This window comes from Orbicella franksi, chromosome 10 (genome assembly GCF_964199315.1).
Source record: "Orbicella franksi chromosome 10, jaOrbFran1.1, whole genome shotgun sequence".
In the NCBI taxonomy this organism is placed as follows: domain Eukaryota; kingdom Metazoa; phylum Cnidaria; class Anthozoa; order Scleractinia; family Merulinidae; genus Orbicella; species Orbicella franksi.
The window spans coordinates 7,550,549-7,571,780 of NC_138154.1; the positions used below are offsets into that span (position 1 = coordinate 7,550,549).

General features: G+C 37.6%; 2 protein-coding genes and 1 pseudogene across 3 annotated transcripts; 1 reads left to right on the forward strand and 2 right to left on the reverse strand.

Moving 5' to 3' along the window:
* Nucleotides 1-2,861: 2,861 nt before the first annotated feature.
* Nucleotides 2,862-4,168, reverse strand: LOC145500869 (ATP-dependent DNA helicase Q1-like). The gene has a single exon (XM_081480406.1). The coding sequence runs from the start codon at nucleotides 3,522-3,524 to the stop codon at nucleotides 3,126-3,128; it is 399 nt and encodes a 132-aa protein (XP_081336532.1). The 5' UTR covers nucleotides 3,525-4,168; the 3' UTR covers nucleotides 2,862-3,125.
* Nucleotides 4,169-4,295: 127 nt separating this feature from the next.
* LOC145499421 (uncharacterized) lies at nucleotides 4,296-6,001 on the reverse strand. The gene has a single exon (XM_081478933.1). It carries the CDS (start codon nucleotides 5,980-5,982, stop codon nucleotides 5,281-5,283), a length of 702 nt encoding a protein of 233 aa, XP_081335059.1. The 5' UTR covers nucleotides 5,983-6,001; the 3' UTR covers nucleotides 4,296-5,280.
* A 195-nt stretch (nucleotides 6,002-6,196) lies between these two features.
* LOC145499422 (uncharacterized) lies at nucleotides 6,197-15,758 on the forward strand (annotated as a pseudogene). The gene is made up of 13 exons (XR_014050930.1): nucleotides 6,197-7,105; nucleotides 7,823-8,057; nucleotides 8,450-8,576; nucleotides 9,143-9,246; nucleotides 9,621-9,736; nucleotides 10,076-10,152; nucleotides 10,440-10,722; nucleotides 11,094-11,240; nucleotides 13,292-13,376; nucleotides 13,661-13,878; nucleotides 14,497-14,589; nucleotides 15,163-15,379; nucleotides 15,626-15,758. The product of XR_014050930.1 is annotated as an uncharacterized LOC145499422 (transcript).
* The last annotated feature ends 5,474 nt before the right edge of the window (nucleotides 15,759-21,232 follow it).

Genomic DNA, 21,232 nt, shown 5'->3' on the forward strand with positions numbered 1-21,232 from the left:
TTATTAACCTGCTTATTCAGCTTAATCGAAGTGCCTTAACAGGCATATGGGAGACCAAGGAGTAGACGAAGCCGGAATTCAAGCTGAACAACCTCAAGTAGTTGAAGAGTCGAACAAAGCTGGTGCTCACCCTGCACAACCAGCTGCACAACCAGAGGTCACTGCAGCTGTACAGCAGCCCATGGTTCAACAGATACCCACGGCAAGTTGCCAAGTTCCAACACCTGAAAAGTTCCAACTTCAAACCCGAAGAATGGTCCCGTTGGATCAAGTATTTTAAAGGATTTCGAAAAGCTACTGGACTCGACCAAAAGGCAAGTCAGGTGAATACTTTGATTTATTCGATGGGCAAAGAAGCTGACGACATCGTAGTGTCATTCCAACTGACAACTGAAGAAGCAAAGCAGTACAACGTGGTGAAAGGCAAGTTTGAAACTCATTTTGTGGTAAAGAGAAACGTAATATTTGACGAAGTCAAGTTCAACCTGAGAAGTCAACAAGATGGTGAGTCAGTGGATAATTTCATAACAGATTTGTATTGTCTTGCTGAGTATTGCGAATTTGGAACACTAAGAGATGATCTCAACCGAGATAGAATCGTGGTAGGGATAAAAGACAAAAAGCTCTCTGAACAACTGCAACTGGATTCCAAGCTGACTCTAGATGAAGCAATTACAAAAACTAGGCAGTTGGAGACAGTTAAGAAGCAGCAAACGTTCCTAAAGGAAACCAAATCTGATCCACCACCAGGCTAATGTTGAAAGGAAAGGGAAAAGATTCTAAAGAAGATATGAAGAAGAAAAAGAAACCACCCAAGTCTAAAAATGGGAAGACTCCTGAAGCACAATGTTTAAGGTGCCTGGGTCAACTACACCCAAAGAGACCGTCCAGCCAGAGAATTGAACTGTAACGAGTGTTCCAAAGCAGGACATTGAGTGAAGGCCTGCAGATCTCAATCAGACAAGAGAGTGGGTGAAGTAAATTTTCCTGGGAGACAACAAGAAGAAGAGTTCTTCCTAGGTGAACTCACTGAATTATCTGCTGCCCAAGGAAGTACAGGAGATTCATGGAAAGCTAACGTTTCATAGAATGGATTGCTAGAAGAATTTAAATTGGATACCAGTGTGGATGTGACAGTAGTTCCACCTAACCTGTATCACAGTTTGCAACCAGCTCCATTACTTAGCAGGACCACCAGGCTACTCATGGGTGCATGCAAACAGACACTGAGCTGTCTAGGAACTGTCATAGCAGAGTTGTAAGTGCAAGGTAAGGTTGCTAAGGAGCAAGTGTATGTAATAGAAGATTTGGAGCGACCTTTGCTAGGAAGAAAGCCAGCTGAACTTCTAAAGCTGATAAGCAGACTTGACAGCCTGAGCAGAGATGATACAAAAACATTATTCTCTGGATAAATGGGCATAATAGAAATGTTGAACTTGGCAAAAGGCCTTGTTAAGTCATTCTATTTGTACATGGAGAGAAATTATACATGTAATGAATCTCAATAATTGAGTAGCTTATTCCAGGCATTAAGAGAAGAGCGACATGATCATTCCAGCAGAGCAAGGGGAAATAAATTTACTTGCTCATCTTTTTGCTAAATCTCAATAAATTAGGATTCCTGAAAATACAGACACCCACAGGGGAAGTGAGTCTCTATAGCCAAGAGTTGTAATTGAAAGGAAAGTGAGGGGAGTTCAAATGAAAAAAACCTTCCACGGGGGAAGTATACTTATGTTCTGGAATGACACATTTATCTACATGCAACTTAGGGTTACATTTACAGGTACATTTCACTGTAGTTTGCATGGAAATAAATTAATTCACTAATAACTACTTGAATTAGAAATACAATTTTGTTTAAAGTCTGTTAAGAATTTAAATTGTCTTAGCACTATTACTTCATTATGCATACCAAACATGGATTTCAAATAATTTACATTGTACATAACTTTAAAATATGAGCTACATGGAGGTCCACAGTGGCCTAATTGATAAGTTGAAAAAAACTTTGAAATGTATTCTGATGTTTGCCTCTTGTCAGACAATCAGTCCAATTTTTCAACCCTTTCACTCCTGAGATATGAAAGCTAGTTCCCCTACCTGATAATCCCTTCTTGTTTGATTTTCTAAGAATTTGGTGTTATTTCAAGTCAAAATCTCCAATATCATTATTTGCTTAATTCTCATCCTAATTACCTGTCTGCTTGGCAGTCGATTAAAATTGTAAGAAGAATTTCTAAGCTGATCACTCTTAGGGGTTGAAAGGGTTCAAAGACCCTTACTCAAGATCAGAGTCCAACTCTTCTTCACCATGCCCATGCTGTAGGACAATAAACAATACAGAAATCAATCAACAATATAGAAATCATCATCTGGGAGGCCAGCAAATAATGAGTCTTCAATGTCAAAGTCAAAGAAATCCTCATCATCACACTCCAGTGTGTTCTCATTTTCTGGCTCTTCTGATTCAGTGACATCAACATCACCAAAAACCTGATTGAATGTAAATGAGATTTCTTTAGCCACACTTAAATGCCAAATATCAACAAATTACATACATACATACATTTCATTTGTTATCAAATTAAAATTACAATTATAACATGCCCGCGGATAGCTGAGCTAATCTAGGCGGGTCATGTTTGGACAAGTTATTAATATACAACTAGGTACAAATAAATACAACTGAAGGTAACAAGAGAACTAAAGAGACTAGAATTGACAACAATGACTAAAGACAACTAATAAACTAACGATATTACAAATAATAATTAACGACAGTTACGACCAGAGACTACAGATACACTAAAGCGAAATTATTTTAAAATGTTAGCAGAAGTGCAACTTATTGCACAATTTAGTCCTTGATCAATTTGTGCATCTCCAAGTGCACAATACAGCTTTGCTGGAGTAAACATTAGAGTGTTAACACTCCTTGCAGTGCAAAGATATTGCTTGTTGAGAGCCACCTTCAGGTAATTTAGTTTCCGACAAAGAGTTTCTCTTTGTCCATCGCTCATTTCTCTGGAAAGAGAGTGTTCAACTGAGGCCTCTTGCATCTCTGAGGTAGGTAAGGGGAAGAAAACAAAATCACAGGAATCCCCCTGACATTTCCAGTTTCTTTAGCAATTGTCACAGCACTGATGAGAGGTTTCAAATGATGGCAAATTGGTACCATCATCATCAAAGCTTTCCAGGAGCATTTTTCTCCCGCATTTTGATGAATCCCGAGCATAAGTTTTAATTTCCTCCTCACAATACTTCATCATCGGACTGGAATATAGCATAACTGCCTTACATGTCGCTGACACATATCTCCCAGCTCTTCCACTCTCCTGTAAGTATGTCTCCAAGTCGTATGAAGGCCCATAATGTAAAACAACCTTGACATCCTTACAGTCAGTGCCCATACCATAAGCAATGGTTGCTAACAGTACACAAACTGAGCCATCTGCTACAGCCATTGAATCAAGAATGTGCTCTTGGTTGAGTTCATCAATCCTGCTGTGAAACATTTCCATAGTCCTCTTTTTCAGGTCATGTGAATCATCTGCATACACCTCATCCCCAAGTTCTGCTAGGAAAGATCCATACAGAAAGGTGGTGACTTTGATGGTTTTAGAGGATATAATGGTTTGCTCTAATTTTCTTTCTGTTCTCTTAAATCTTTGACCATGATTTGAAAAGTTTTTGCTGGATCTGGGATAAGAGCCCTAACTGCATAACAAATGCTATGTCTGTTTGGACTCTCCATAACAGTGCTGGCTGATGCATTTCCAGAGATCACATGATTTTGAGTCTAGTTGACTATGGACCTGATCTCATTGATTCTTCCAAACCACTTTCAGAGGGACCTTCTCCTTTCTTTGCTGCATAATCCCTTGAATATAAATTAATTGGAACACAAAGTCAGAACAATCCATGACAATAAAAACACTATTCTAAAATTGTTAATCGAGCTGCATGCTGGTAAATGTAATGCATGTATGCATTAATCAAGCCTAATGTTTTGACCACAGAAAATAAACATAAGTGAAGTTTTAATTGTCACTGAAAAGCAAAAACTTTGGGCACTATTTTTTAAACTCGGATGTTGTCATTCTCGTCTGTTTTTATACAACGGTTTAAAACCAACCACAGTATCTGTATGGTTAATTTTTTATTCCTCCCTTGTCCTAATTTAAATCAAAAGAAAAGTATAAGCCTGATGTTGATTCTAGGTTGCATTTGTATAGCAAACAATATTATAATACACTCTCAAGTTATAACATGAGAAAAGTGCTTCAAATCTGATTCAGCTTCCTAGTGAGAAATGCAGTGAGCTTCATCAACACCCACCAGACGTAATCCTTTTTTGTAGGCATCACTGCTGAGCATGGCTCGCCATCTTTTGGTGGACAAAAATGCCTCGGGTGAACTGTACACAATTTGGCACTGTCCTCTTTCTACATATTTTCTGGCCTGTTTGCGATTTTGTTCGTCTCCAATGATCTCAGCACTTATCCCAAGAGATTTTAGAAGGCAAACTTGGTCTAACATAAGTGAAACCAGAGGAGAAATTATAGGGACGATCAACTTGGCACATTTCACAATGTAGAAGAATATCGGAGCAGACTGAAAAATTAAAGACTTTCCCGACCCTATTGGTTGAATTAGGAACACATCTCCGCCGCTGACTAACTTTTCTTGCGCTTCCTGCGGTAAATCTTTTAGACTTACAATCTGAAACATCTCTTAAATTCTCTCATGTCCCAAAGCCATCAACGCCACATCGTCCGCCATTTTGTTCACAATGATCTGACGAGATAATTTATGCACTGATTTATGCCCAACAAAAAATCTGCCGGCAGTTATCTGATTGGCCAAGACTAACAAGACTAACAAGAGAATCTGCCATGCCTTAGGGAGAGGAGCATGGGCTCCTTTCCCGAACAGTGGCTGGTGATAGAGCCTATGTTCTGACATTCCTAGTCTATTGCACAATTCCATCAAACCTGGTTCATACTCGGTCTGTGCATTCAAATCATAGTTCCAATCAATATCAACATCACAAGTGAAATGTGGTTGAGAAGGTATCTTAGTATGTTTTTCCTGTTGTGGATGTGGGGATAGGTGTGCAGCATTTTTTTATGAAATGCCCAGGTCTTCCGCAACAAAAACACCCTTTGTTTTGGCTTGATCCAATTTTTGCCTCAACACAGGAATAACTGTCCGCCTCACGCTGGGAGAATTCTGGCTCAACGTGAATGACTGCTGAGAATGGCCAATTAGTTGTGCCTAAGGCTTCAGAGGCTTCTTGCTTTCTGTCTTCAATGTTTTGCTCTCTTTGACTACCCGCCTGATACGCTTTTCATCATCGGAGTCGCAAGCTAAAGGCTCCTGAACATAACAATTGACAGCCTCCCAGCTGTATTTTTCAGCTAACATATGTCTATTTCTTTCCTTGAGGCTTTTCCTACCTTCCTCCAAGGCATCATTCCAGGCTTTTTCGTCGCTGGTGGATGCAGCCATGTCCAATTTATCCAGCACTTTCTCATTTAGCTCATACTGGATCTTGTTTCTTTTATACTTGAATTCAGGCTGTGGCAATTTTGTGTGGGATCGCTCTGTAAATGGCCGTGACTTCAGTTCCTTTTCGAGGAGTTGCAGACACTCCTCGCTCCTTTCGTGCACCTCAAGGAGCTTTTTTGCCCACAATGGTGTGTTGTCTGGCGAGTCCGAACGGCTAGAAGATTTTGACTTTGAGCAGCATTCTTTCTTTGGTGAAGAATCATGGTGGGAACCTTTGGAAGACTCACGACGAACCTCTGCCCATTGGAGTTTGCTCCACGAACGTTTTTGAGACTCCCATTCTGGACCAACGTTATGGACCGAAAGATGTCGGGTGGCCCTCAATTTAGGCGGCATAACTCGATCAAAGCGTATTAAAGCGCTGTTCATGACGAGATCCATGAGAGTCTGAAATTCCCAGCAGGACATGGGTTCTGATTTCCGGTTACGTCATGGTGTTTGTGCTAATCAGATTACAAATCTGTCATTGCTGTACTTTCTGTGGGTGTTTGCGGTGTGTGAGCCATTTAGCATTTGACAGAATAATTTAATGCAGTAAACCAGATGACCAGCCCGTAAAAGTTAAAATAGTTAATAATTCAAACAAAAAAGAGCCTAAGCTGCTTCGCGCCAAATTCAAAGTACGGTGGCGCGAACTAGAGCATGGCGGCAATTCCATGTTCTCTTCGCCTCCATCAAATTTGCGGACCGTCGCTTGATCTGAGCAAAGTTTGGTATGCTGTATCAAACGAATGGTTTCATAAACCACGAGAGTTCATCACAAGTGATTCCTTTCCGTTTTTCAATGCTGATATCGCAGAAGTTCATATTTTTGACCTGTCTGATACAAATGGCGGGATCGTGGATCCATCATGGTTTGGATCTTCCAAAAAGAAAGACACAGTTGTTGTCGCCACTCTCTTCGGAATAGTTGGAAGGGCATTGCGAAGAAAGAACCTGGATACCGATGCAATAGTTGCTTCCAAAGAATTTCAAGCCATCAGGGATTTATTAAATTCCCTCCAATTTGATTCAGAGATGGCGGCGAGACAGAGTAAGCTTAATATCTCCGCATCGACCCCACAGCCTTTATTCTCAACTCCACCAGCGACACCACCTGAAGACACTGTTATTGCCTTTCCAAGTTTTAATCAGCCGATTAAAGATCTGCAGAAGCTCGATCCTTCCATAGGACCGCGGCTGTTTGTGAGAAACGCTGGAGCTATCACCAAAAGCTGCATAGATTCCTTGAGGGAAGACCAAACCAGTGGGTCGGATATTGGAAAGCTTTTTGGCTATGGGCTCTTGTATGGTCCAGATGAAACTCATAAACAGTTCGTAAAAGATGTGTTATCCACTGCATTGTGTACAGTTGCCGAGAAGAAGGGCATCAAAAAAACATTTAACACATCACTATGTGATAATTTGACCACCGATTATGTTCAGTCACTGAGAGTCCCCGACTGGATTCAGTTGTATGTAAAGCTGGCAACGAAACTGCCAAACAGATCTTGGCAAACTCCTGAATTGCCTGAACATCGGCCGCAGCGGGGTAAGTTATAATATAAATTTTTAAAATATATATCAAATTAAAAATCTGATATTTCTTTTCCATACTGTTCATCGAGAGCTTACATGTAGTTGCATGCATGTCCCCCTCCTCCCCCCCCCCCCTGCTCTGGGACAAATCCGGCTATTCTAGGTCTACTGCAGTTGCTGTTGCATAATTCATTTCAATCTTAAAGGAAGTGTGTTTGGGACTTCCTCCAGATTTTTGGAAATTTTGTAATTTTGTGGGTTTTTTTTATAGTAGAGTTTATTTGCTCTACTTCCGAACATTTTCAAGTGTTATAAAACTTCACTTTTTGGTAACACACACTAATGAATGAAATATTTTAATCTTTGTTTGAAACAACAAAGTTTATTTTTAGTTGATGTCACATGTTCCAGGGGTGGGATTATTTTGTCAATCTTTCTAGGGATCAGAATATCACATGAAAAAAAAGTGAAAGTGAAATCTTCTAAAGGCTGCAATCATTACATTCCAGCTGAACTTCCGTGAATGACCAACTCTTGTAAGCAATTGCCTGTAGATGTCTTAAGGAAGCATTTCCATGATACAAAATATCTTTGTTTAAGTGAAATCACTATATTCAAGACCTCTTGGAAGCATCACCTTTCCTAGTTGATCACCTGACCTTCCAAATTGTTGCTTTTGAGGTTTGACTGTAAATAATAAATATTTATTTTTTTCCTACATGTTCCACAGAAAGCCATTGACATTGGACTCCTTCTCACAACAAATGAAATACGAGCCCAAAAAGATCTTGTGTTTTCAGTAACAAGAAACTTATTTAAAGTGGAACCCCTTGCTGAAGAAGTACGTGGCTATGGTATCAGCATGAAGATGGCTGTGGTATGGCAGATTCGACAAAGTAGGTTACATCAAACTGCATCAGAGTTTCTTGAATTTAACCTCAAACTTGATGGAAGACCTCTAGCAGGTATTTGATCTTTACAGTGTATATTATATATCCACTATCTGTCAACATTGTAATATTGTAACAATGATTTAATTATGATTAAGATATGATATCCTTGAGGGTTTTTCTCTGAAGAAATATTTTGTTCAAATTATATGCATTGTCTATGCATGTCATTGCATATAAATTAAAAAAAAATCAATGGGGAGTTTAAATTTAAATGCAAAATCGAGCTAATTGTTGCTGACACAAATCCTAATTTCTTACATAGTTAATCACTGGGGCAATAAAAAATTGGTAAAATAACCATATTATATGATTGACATAAGAGGCATGCAAATATGATACTGTGTAACCAACAGTTTTCACATGCTTTCTGTGCAAGCAATGTAAATGGTGTCCATTTTTTGCAGGGCAGGAGCAAGTTTCCGTTGGGATAGTTCCAATTGATTTAGCTGTCACAACTAGCAAAGGTCTCAGTGGTTCTCAGAGTGCACTAGCTGTTTACCCCATTGCTGTTGCTAAGTGTGCAGAGAAAAGGTAAGATTCCAGTACTTCTTTAATTTGCAGGTTACTATAGGTTACTAAATCTATGAATTTGTTTTTTGGGGGGGATCTAACGAATAAATATAAATTAATGATTTTAATTTTTGTTTGAGTTGAGTTTGTTTAGGAGAGTAATTTATTATAACATTGATTTATGCTGAAAAATTTAGAGTACTGATTTTAGTACAATCATGTTTATGGCTGTTTTGAGTATGTTTTTGTTTATATGTTTATGATTATACTATTTACGTACATGGATAAGTGATGATTTTAAAGTAGTCACCATTAGCAGTTTCAAGTAAGCCATGGGAGGGACACTACTGCTCACCAAAAACGTAATGCAAAGCGCAAGCAGTACTAACATTAGACGGTCAGCTCAGTTGAAAATATTATGTTACTAACATCCAATGCTAATTTATTTAGTTAATGCCCAGCATTAAGAAGGCATCTACACCCCATTATACTGGAATGTACAGCAACTGGGAAAGTGACATCAGTGTGGTACAACTGTGCACTCTAACTTATTAATAAGAGCTAATATCAGTAGCTCTTCATTTTAGGAGTGAAGTTAAGAAGCTGATCATCAGACTAAATGCTGAAAAGAAAGCTCTCAAAGAAGAAGGCACAACTGTTGATGGAAAACATTACAAAGTTAAATTTAAAGGTTCAGTTTCAGAAAAATTAATGCAATTCTGCTTCGCTTGACTGCCATTACATGTAATATTACTCTGTGATTGTTTTAAAAAGAGCCACTAGCGTCAACCATTTTTAAAATACATGATTGTAGTAAAACCTCAAGATTTATTTTCCAAATCTACCAGGATGTTAGCTGGTTATATAGTCACTGTATTAAAATGTTTTTGCATTTTGAGTTCTGATTGGTTTGAATGTGTTGTATGACTGTACTTTCTCTTGTGCATATTTGTCCAGAGTGATTACTTAGTTGTGGTTTATTTGCACTGGACTGAAACTGCCCTCATTATTTGAAATTGCTATTGTTATTTAAGCTTATTTTACTTTGTTTTTTTTCTCTCTTAGTTACACTTGACTTGAAGGCATTGTATATGCTTCTTGTTAAGGTTGATGACGAAAGCTTTGTATTAGCTGGGCGTGGAAGTTACATTGAATTCTGTTTTTTATGCCATGCTTTAAGGGTATTTTGAAATATCTTTTGTTACTTTATAAAGTTATGATATTAATTAATCACATTGCAGAGTGATGTTCTTAGACACACATGTATCAAATCAATATATGTGTGTGAAAAAATGAGTAATAATATATGTCACATGTATACAAAACTTTTAGTGATGAATCGCTGCCTGACTTGACATTCATTCATGCAGCATGACTGGTCTTGTATAATCTCAATGGCCATCAGTTAGTATACTGTAGTCAGAGTGGCTGAACTGCAATGAAGATGTCTGAGTTAGTTAGGAGCCAGGCTTTTAAATAACTATAATTATAGAATGAAAAATGTCTCATTTTTATTGAAGGCTTGTAAAGAACAATGGGGTGGATCTTTTGACGAAGTTTGCCTGACTTGTCTTCTATCCAAGGCCAATATTGGAAAGTGTATAACATTCAATCAGAGCATTATCTGGCAACAATGAGGTGTTGTTAACTTGAGAAATACTTAATTCAGTCAATTGTAGTCGTTTTCTGGGTGCATTATTGCTCTGGTAGGAGAAATTTGGCAGGCACCTAGCCAAATGTGATCAGTTAATCTGGCCACCATGAAGAAAGCATGAGCACAAGGTCAGAATCCAAAGTATGGCACTGAACCTGGCTTGGGGGATACCTGTTCTGAATACACCAGCCTTAATGTATTTGTGATCAGGGGTTTATCTTTAATTTCAGGTGGACAGGAATTCATGATGATCTCATGTTTTTGTTAGATGAGGTGTTCAGCAATGTCTGTCTGTGTGCTCTTCACAGTGAGATGCGAAATACTGAGCAACTGCTTGGTTCACTTGGTTTGTTCGCATACAGATGCAATTCACTGACTGAATGTAATAAAGCTATTGGTCAATGTGGTCCTGAGATGTCTAGGGGGAAAGAAAGGATTACAGTGAAGCTCCATAAAGGCCAGCAGACTGCTGTTGATAAGAATAACATCTCTGTTGCATCATTTTCTGGTAATATTATTATCTTTGAGTAAAATGCCTATAATCATATGAACCACTTAAATTCTGTTGTCTGATTGATTGATTGATTAATAATAATTATTATTAAATAATATTTAAGTTAATGCCCCTAATATCTTTTAAGTAATACGTTGTCCTATTACCATGACTTTAATGTATAAGTTACTTTGAATGTAGATCAATGGCAGCAATTTTGAAACAGTCATTTCCATGGTGCATAATTAAGAACTGGACATCAGTATGTTCATTGAGATATACTGCATCAGTAAAACTCTTCAACAACCTTAACAAGTTAAAGTCCAACAGTATATTTCATTTAAAACATTGTTGAATAAAAATGGAACTTTTTATCTTATTCTAATAGGAAACACAGAGAAATAATTTGGATAATACTGATGAGATCATAAGAAAATCTTTACCAACTGACAGAGTGATATCCTATTACAAAGAGGTGAATGGAGCTTCTAAAGATGTAGTCCTTGGCTACGTCACATTCATGAATGCAGTGAAAATTGTAAGTTGTATGTTATCTCCAGATATAGATAGCTTGCACTCCAGTTATTCTGATAAACCAAATTCAAGATTTTACTGTCAATAATTTTGCCATTATATATATGTCTGAATTTATGAAAACTGTGTTAAAGACTTTGTACCAAAATAGCGGGTATGTTTTTTGGAAAATCGGTTAGAAAATGTACATAAATATGGCCATGTCGTACCGAGAGTGCTATCTACCTCGTGTACTCTTAACAGAGTCCATACCATGCCTATACAAGCCTTTGAAGTCGCTGCAAATGAGTCGAATGAGCCAAACAAAGCTAAATTAGAGCTTACATTGATCATTTGGTTCGCCACGGCACTAATTTAGACAGGCTCAACCTCTGCGATTTCACCTAAATGACCTCACTATGTCTTTACTGTGGATTAAATTAACCAGTCACGCTAACAAGAGCATGGTAAGCAGTGGAATCGGTTATTTACCTCTATATTTCAGCCAAAAAGTAGCCATTACGTGACATTTCATCTCAATATCTGACCGGATTCGCAAAAACATAGCCATAGAATTTGACTTGTCACTGATAATCTTGCTACAATTCTGTCCCAGAGCTAGCTTTCCATGAGGCTTATTGTAGCTCAAATAGCAGCAAATAACTCTCCTGTATGCCTTTTGAGGCCAGGAAGACTAAATTCACCGTCTTTTCGTTGAATCATGAATTGTACAATTTAATTAAGAGTGCTTTTAACATGAAATTGGAGTCTAAATCAACATGAACGTACAGATATCAAAACCGTGGCGGAGAGCCAATCTATTGCTTTCTAAAGGCCTGCATCGTCCTAAATGGACTGAATAAGAGCTTCCTACATCGAGAATCGATTGAAATTCAGACAAACTAGGCCATAGTTAGCAGTAAGCCAACACTCAACATGTTGTCGTTACATCAATTATCGCCTGGAAGCCACGCAAATAAATTTCTTCTGCGCTAGCGAATCACAGACAGTTCTGATACTTAGCTAAGCCGAGAACGCCTAAAATTGATAAAACAAGGAAATTCTACTCACGATCAACGCTTGAACTCATGTTCTTCTCTCTCCTCGTGGCCATGTTTTGCTGGCAAATAGCAATGTCCCGGATGTACTTCAATTTTGTCGAGCGCAGAATGGCACATCCAAGTTCAAAGCAAAGACGCCAACAGCAGCTAGAAATGTCTGGTCCATTGCACGTCTAAGCCCTAAATTGATGTGGCTAAAGAGTTTTGCTGTCTAAAGCAAGCACAACATTATCGCCACAGGGCAAACGGCCTTCTGTTACGGGACTAAATGTGACCCGTACAGTTTACACATCTCCTCAGGCCCGCCTCACGTACGATAATGGACGACGCTTACTAGCAAATCGTTAGACTTGGGCCTTCATTGGACTTAATGATGTCCTCGGGCAGACTTCTTTTAGACAGCAAATACAGAACGCTAATCGGTCGCTCCTTGTCAGAGTCACCACGCGAACTGAATTCAGACGAGTGTAGCCTGGGCTAAACTTAGCACAAATTTAAAAAGGGGGGGGTTGATAAATGATGAAAAAAAATACCTAAATAAATGAAACATGCGGCAGGGAGTTTCTACATTTCATGCTAGGTAAGATTTACAAGTTGCTGTCATAGCGAAAGCAGAAAAAAAAAATGAAAAAAACAAGTAAATCAAAAAACACTTGATTCAGTCTTTAACACCGTTTTCATAAATCCAGACATATATACATGTACATTAAACTGTTTATTTATTACCAACACGGCTTGCAGGCCCAAGTTGGCTATAAGTTCATATTTTAGCAGAGTCAGCAGATTTTGTGATGCAGATCTTAATCATCTTACTGGATTGTAGGCAGACAATCAAAAAACAGAAAATGGTACACTATTATTATTGTAGCCAGGGGTGATAGTCCTATGTGTGTGCACATATAAATGCAGGCAGGTCATCTACTGGTGGCTGCACATTTATCTAGTTATCTACTACTAGATAGGTACATGCATAACAGTTATGCTGTTTTGAACATGTATATTATTTTCCATCTAGCATATTGAGGACATCCTAAAGAGTGGAAAATTTAACAGGGACTATGGCAAATATCAGAAGGAAGTGACTCTGGAAGATACTAAAGGTGAATTATACATATACACTCACTTATTAAACTTTCAAGGGCCATCTTAATTTTTTAACATAAATTTTTAATTAACTTACTTTTGGTCCCTGCAGAAGTGAAAATCTCATTTACATTACAAAGATCATTTTATGAACCCCCTGAAGTTTATAGGTTGAACCACTGCACCTTACATTGCCCATAACTAAATAAAATATTTAGAAAATCACTTTCATACATTAATGGTGCAGTCTAAGTACATTTACTTGTTCTCAGTAATTTACTATTAATATTGTTCATTTAAGATTTAAAGCAGTTCCTGGAGAATGAAGTGAAGGTTTGGTCAAACAAACTAGAGGACCTGGAACAAAAATGTCTTGCCTGTGAAGCTGTTCAACCTTTGGTTCAACAGCCTCCTAATAAGAGAACCAGGAAGCAAATATTATAACAGAAACTTAACCAGGAAGAAAATCTAGAAATGGAAAAGCTGGCAGCTTCACTACAGATTGCTCATTTTCATAAGGTACAACCTGAAGAATGTATTAATTATACATTCACCTTAGTTTTACAGAACCCACATTTTATAATGATTTAGATATGTCATAGGCAACCCAAACTCACATTGAACAGTCCAAGCAGTATCTGGCCAGCACTATGAAAGACTATGGGTTGACTGTTTTAGAATTCAAAAGCCAGGATTTGTCTGAGAATTATTATAACTGGGATGCTATTGGGCTGCATTTTAACTTGAAATTCAGTCAATCAATATACATGCATAATGTAAAATAAATATTTTGAGCTGGGCTTAACATCTGCCCAAGTCACAAAATTAAGAAAATAACCTAGTATCAACTTGTGTTTAATTTAAACATCACCAGCAATAATTATTACAGTATGTCATTATCATTTGAAAGCGTACAATTAGTCAGTTCTGGGTTTAATACAAAGAATATGTGAACTGCTTTCTGGCTTGATGGTAATTAAGCCTGTTTCAAAGATTTGTTGGGAAATAAGGTTCAGGGAAAAGAATTCATTCAAGGAAATTGTGATGATTGTGATTCACATTCCTTGCTCAACTGAGTTGAAACTTGTGATTTTACTAAATTTAATGACTTTTTGTTTAATTATTGCATTCATGAAGGTTTTCGAAGAATGGAATGAAATTGCCAAGGTGGTGCACCGCAGTGAATTTGAGGAAAGTGAGGATGAACAAATTGACATCTTTGATGTAAAGGTCAGATTAATTACAACATAGCTTGATAATTATGGCCCAATAACCTAATAGCTAGATACTGTCAGTGACCAACATTGTTTGTCTTTTATCTATTTAGGGTATTTGGGTATTTCAACAGGTTTAATCATCAGGGAAATTTGGGGAAATTATATTTTGTTGTGCTAAGATACTTGGCTATAAGATGCACCCTGAGTTTAGAACAGATTGAAAAAATACTGCATCATATAACCAAAAACATACAGTTATTTCTTGGGCAATACTTGTTGTTTATATACACATGATTTGGAGTATGACAATGTTTGAAATATTGAAATGCATCAGTAAATACCGGCATCTATTATAAATTGCTGGTGGGAAAAAAAAAAAGAATTATTATAAGCAGCACTTGGCAGCAACTTTAATGAGATCTGGTCATTACCAAAACATGTGGAATATCAATTTCCAGTTCCGTAGCATTTTCAAGCCTCCCAAACTTGTTCACAAAACTTGGTAAGTTTTGGGAGTCTTTTCCAGTCAGTTTAATTTAGAAGTCTTTGGAGGATCAGTATTTTTAGTGGAGTGTTACAATTTCAGTGTAAACTTTGGGGCTTTCTCTTACGCCACTTGTTTGGCACCACTCTTGGCACTGGAGATTATGGCCACCTAACCATTGACCACTCTGCCATGTTGTTACGCCTGCATTGTTCTTTTGCGAAGTACTCCAACCAAGGTTTTGAAGCATCACACAAAGTACACAGAGCTCTCTACTCAAGAGCAACGTGTCATGATCAAGGAGGAGTCACACAGTCCTGTATGTTTTTTAAGATCTTTGTTATTATGGTACAGATAGTGATTAGATTTAAATTTATTGGTCTTTATTTTTAAACTGTAAATAACTATGCTTAGTTGTGAATACCTTATTTAGTTGGTGGTGCAACTCTAAATTGAACTGCTGTGAGTTCCTGTGTGATTGAAGATATTAATATTACTTTTTTGTAGTATAATGATGATTAATTGTACCATGAATGTTGAATTATTGTCTTTTTGTCATTCATAGTGGACCAGATCATTACTCACTGGCTGTCAGAGATGATGCAACTTTTGCGTTACCAGTTCCGTAAAGCCTGTGAATGTATTACTGAAGGTATGGCTACATACAGTCAGTTATTGAAATAATCCTAGGACTTGCAATGACCTACATGTAGACTTTTCAATCACTCTTTGTTTTCATTCAAGATTAATTTTGATCATCACATACATTTAAAGGTATATACAGAACAGATTTGTGATCCAGAGAAATATGAAATAACCAATTTGTAACATCTCTCATGATCATTGCCGTATTGTTAGCCAGAAGCCAGTAAGCTTTTATTATTATTATTATTATTATTATTATTATTACAGTGTATGTTTTTTTTTTGGGGGGGGGGTTTAGTGGTATACAATTGATATTAAATTTAATATTACTCTTTTGTATATAACATTTAACTTGCAACAGGTAAAAAAAAGTTTTACTTTCGTGGCTGTGGATGGTCAAACAAAACTGTTGTTTGGTCCAAGGAGGATACACTTTGGATCACAGTTATTGATCAGTTATTTGAATCAATGTATGGGAAAGACTCACTGAAGTACCTTTATTCAAAGGACAAGGAGACAACTGTTCAAGAATCTGATGATCCCAGATGTCTCTTCCAGTATGACCATGATGTATGGGAGGCAAATTATGACACCTATATAACAGCGATTGACGAACCAGATGATTCTCCAAAGATAGCAAAGTCACTGAAACCTCACCTTGATAAGGTTTCTCATCTGTCTGATGAGGTGTCTTCCAGTTTGGATCCAAAAAGTTGCAAGATTCCTCCAACTAATCCTGTGTCCAATGGCAAGTCTCAGTCAGTGGACTGCCTAAAGGTACTGCCAGCTGTGGAGTCCAGCAGTGCTTCCAGCCCCCATGTCATAGACTTGGCCAGCACTGAATCAACAGCATCAAACCCTGCATGGCTTACCACTCTTTCATCCTAGACGAGGAAGCAGCTCGGAACCATTCACGTGCCTAAAGTAACAGCCACCCCAATTCACTCAAGTGATATCACAAGGGTATTTGGCGCATACAGTGAAAAAGATTCCCTATCTCTAAATGAAAGACCCCCTGAGCAAGTAGTGTGTGATGCTGAAAAGCCTCTAAGAATGAAGCAAAACAACTTGAAAGCTACAGGTGTTCAAATTAAAAATCTTGGAACATTTTCCAGCAACAGGATCTCAATCTTGAGGAAATTTTGTGATATATCCTCATTAAGAGCATCTATTCGAAGTGAGGAGAGATGGCTCATGGCAACTACAGATGGTCTCACTGCTAATGAAGTTAGATCCATTGAACAGGTGTTGTGGCATCAGCGAATTGGTGAGACAATGTTAAGAGCTGGGCAGAAATCCGTCGATGTGGGATCTTTCTCAACTCTTGTCGGGGAGCGCTATCTGGACAACTTTGTGATTGATATTGCCATTTTGCATTATGTCTGGGATGGCCAGAAGCAAGTGGGTGCAAAGGCACTCTACCTTCCATGTCAAATACACACTTGGCTGAAGAACAAAGATGAGTTGTTCATTAAACAAAAGTTTCAGGGGGTACTTGGCACCTCAAGGGGGAGTGAGTTTGATCTTATTCTGTTGCCACTGCATATGAATGAGATACACTGGGGTCTGATTGTCATTGACCTTCTTGGTAGGAAGTTGTTGTTGGATGATGGTTTCAAACTGCAGCCTGCTGGCAGTGTATTACCCACCATTAAGTATATCCTTGATGTTTTCCAGCAGCTGATGCTGGGTGCTCCATGTTTTAACAGTTTCTTTTGGTCCTCTATAAATGTTCTTGAGCGATTTGGAATGCCATCTCAGCACAACTGTGATATGACGGCAAGGGAGTGGGAGCTGTGGCGTTGGTGTGATTCTAGCAGTGAGGGACTTCATTTTCAAGGGTATCAATGGAACAGTTAATCAGTTTGGATGGCAGTACACAGAAATGAGGCATTTGAGAAAGAAGTTGATGATTCAGATCATTAAATGGGCTTCTGAGTAGTTTCTGTTATTGGGATTCTTGCCAAATGCTAGATAAAACTATTGTTAATATTATCATCTCCACAATGTATTCATGGATGTTTTCATATTTTTTGTTTCAGTTATTGTTTGGCCTTCCTGAAGCAACAGAGGAACTTGGCTTCTTCAAGCTGTGACTCTGTGAGAGTATTTCTCCAGGTGCTTCTTGGGAACAAAATGTGAGCTTGAGTGTAAGTAATTTTTTTTTTTCAATTTGTGAGTCTGGGAAGCTTTTTCATGAGTGTTTCTTAGGCAATTAAAGATACATTTTATATTTCTCATAATTATTAATATTTTACAAATTAAATTGTAGTATTAGGAAATATAAACATTACAATCACTGTTTGGCTTGCCTGAAACAACAGAGGAGCTTAGCTTTTTCAAGCCGCAAATCTGTGGGAAGCTTTTCCCCAGTTGTTTCTTGGGCTCTGAAATGTTCATTATTTCTCTTAAAAATCATTTTTGACTTGTTAATAATGAAGTAAGTAAATGTATATAAATATCGCAATCACTGTTTGACTTGCCTGAAACAACAGAGGAGCTTAGCTTTTTCAAGCTGCAAATCTGTGGGATGCTTTTCCCTGGGTGTTTCTTGGGCTCTAAAATGTTCATTATTTCTCTTAAAAATCATTTTTGACTTGTTAATAATGAAGTAGGTAAATGTATATAAATATTGCAATCATAATTTGGCTTGCCTGAAACAACAGAGGAGCCTAGCTTTTTCAAGCTGCAAATCTGTGCGAAGCTTTTCCCCGGGTGTTTCTTGGGCACTAAAATGTTCATTATTTCTCTTAAAAATCATTTTTGTCTAACTCATAAAGAAGGAAGTTAAAATGTATATAAATATTGCAATCACTGTTTGGCTTGCCTGAAACAACAGAGGAGCTTAGCTTTTTCAAGCTGCAAATCTGTGGGAAGCTTTTCCCCGGGTGTTTCTTGGGCACTAAAATGTTCATTATTTCTCTTAAAAATCATTTTTGACTTGTTAATAATGAAGTAAGTAAATGTATATAAATATTGCAATCACTGTTTGACTTGCCTGAAACAACAGAGGAGCTTAGCTTTTTCAAGCTGCAAATCTGTGGGAAGCTTTTCCCCGGGTGTTTCTTGGGCACTAAAATGTTCATTATTTCTCTTAAAAATCATTTTTGACTTGTTAATAATGAAGTAAGTAAATGTATATAAATATTGCAATCACTGTTTGACTTGCCTGAAACAACAGAGGAGCTTAGCTTTTTCAAGCTGCAAATTTGTGGGAAGCTTTTCCCCGGGTGTTTCTTGGGCTCTAAAATGTTCATTTTTGACTTCTTGAAATAATGAAGTAAGTAAATGTATATAAATATTGCAATCACTGTTTGGCTTGCCTGAAACAACAGAGGAACCTAGCTTTTTCAAGCTGCAAATCTGTGGGAAGCTTTTCCCCGGGTGTTTCTTGGGCTCTAAAATGTTCATTATTTCTCTTAAAAATCATTTTTGACTTGTTAATAATGAAGTAGGTAAATGTATATAAATATTGCAATCACTGTTTGGCTTGCCTGAAACAACAGAGGAGCCTAGCTTTTTCAAGCTGCAAATCTGTGCGAAGCTTTTCCCCAGGTGTTTCTTGGGCACTAAAATGTTCATTATTTCTCTTAAAAATCATTTTTGTCTAACTCATAATGAAGGAAGTTAAAATGTATCTAAATATTGCAATCACTGTTTGGCTTGCCTGAAACAACAGAGGAGCTTAGCTTTTTCAAGCTGCAAATCTGTGGGAAGCTTTTCCTCGGGTGTTTCTTGGGCACTAAAATGTTCATTATTTCTCTTAAAAATCATTTTTGAATTGTTAATAATGAAGTAGGTAAATGTATATAAATATTGCAATCATAATTTGGCTTGCCTGAAACAACAGAGGAGCCTAGCTTTTTCAAGCTGCAAGTCTGTGGGAAGCTTTTCCCCGGGTGTTTCTTGGGCACTAAAATGTACATGTACATTACCTCTGTTAAAAATCATTTTTGTCTAACTCATAATGAAGGAAGTTAAAATGTATATAAATATTGCAATCACTGTTTGGCTTGCCTGAAACAACAGAGGAGCTTAGCTTTTTCAAGCTGCAAATCTGTGGGAAGCTTTTCCCCGGTTGTTTCTTGGGTACTAAAATGTTCATTATTTCTCTTCAAGATCATTTAATGAAGAAAGTTAAAATATTAATGTATATGAATATTGCAATCACTGTTTGGCTTGCCTGAAACAACAGAGGAGCCTAGCTTTTTCAAGCTGCAAATCTGTGGGACATTTGATGTTCCCCGGGTGTTTCTTGGGCACTAATACATGTTCATTGGTTACTGGTATCTTAAAAACAACAATAAAGGCTTATTTATATGTATATGAAAAGTGCAGTTTTTCACTTGTATATTGTATTCATTACTAATGCATACATGTGTATTTTGACTTTGTAGTTTAAGGATCCTGTTCATGATATTTTGAAACTGCTGTTACTTCATACACGAACCATGGACCTTGGAACATTACTCTTAACTTAAGGTCTACCTTTGTGTGAACTATAACATTATCTAATGAGGTTTTTTTTCTCAGTGATCCCAAATTTTGAAGCCAAATTTCTGATCCCTGACCCTGCAAGTGAGAAAAAAGTTGATCCCTGATCCCACAAAAAAGATACAGTCTGATCACTCGGTGGTCCCTAAAACTTTGTTATCCCAATTGCTGGCTTGTGATCCCTAATTTAAGGTCTGTGAATACCAATCCTACACTTTTGATCCCTGATCACAAATACCCCATTATGAACCTCGTACATGTATAAAGACCCTTTAAAAAGAGGGTTGGTATGTTATTTTTCTGATGTTTTACCTTACTAACAAAATTAAATTTGCTATATTCTACCAGTCAAATATCACTTGTCTGCACATTACTCTACTTAAGGTCTACCTGTTGTCTGTTGATTTGTCTATAAATGGACTTTTCCCATATATATTCTAACAGTTGAAATTCCATTTGTAGAGGTTTCAAATATCGGGGACCAGATTAGCTCGCATTCCCTTGTTGCTCTGCCTTCTCCAACACCGACAATTATTTTTGACTGAAGGGAGGCCTTCTTGGCAATCCGCATTTTTTAGCAGCTTCAAGGGCAGCGCGACCAGACAATTCAAGAACACTGCTGGGTAGCTCAGTGCTGCCATTAAAAGATTTTGTCGAGTCCAACTTCACCATTGATTGCTCAGACAGTGCTTGCTCTAAGTCACCGATGTTGTAGGTTTTAAGAGGCTGTCCGTGTAAGAACCGACCACTCAATTTTCGGCTGAAAACAGAATTTCTTGAAATTTTCTGTGTGAGACAGTTAGTCCATATGATAAACAAAAACAGCAATAATTTGGCTTTAAGTGCTATTTTTATATTTCTGGCGACGATTTCCAAGTACGGTCCAAAACCGTAAAAACCGTTCTGTTTCAAGTCAAATTTAGGCGTTGCGCTGAAGGAGCTGAAAAATTACGCTTTTACTCAAATACAATATAAAACTTACAGATAATTTTATTTCATGTTTTTTCTTTCGATTAACGGTAAAATATTTAAA

Bases quoted from the DNA above. Each gene is read 5' to 3' on its own strand.
- LOC145500869 (XM_081480406.1), bottom strand. From the start codon at position 3,524: ATGGAAATGTTTCACAGCAGGATTGATGAACTCAACCAAGAGCACATT.
- LOC145499421 (XM_081478933.1), bottom strand. From the start codon at position 5,982: ATGTCCTGCTGGGAATTTCAGACTCTCATGGATCTCGTCATGAACAGC.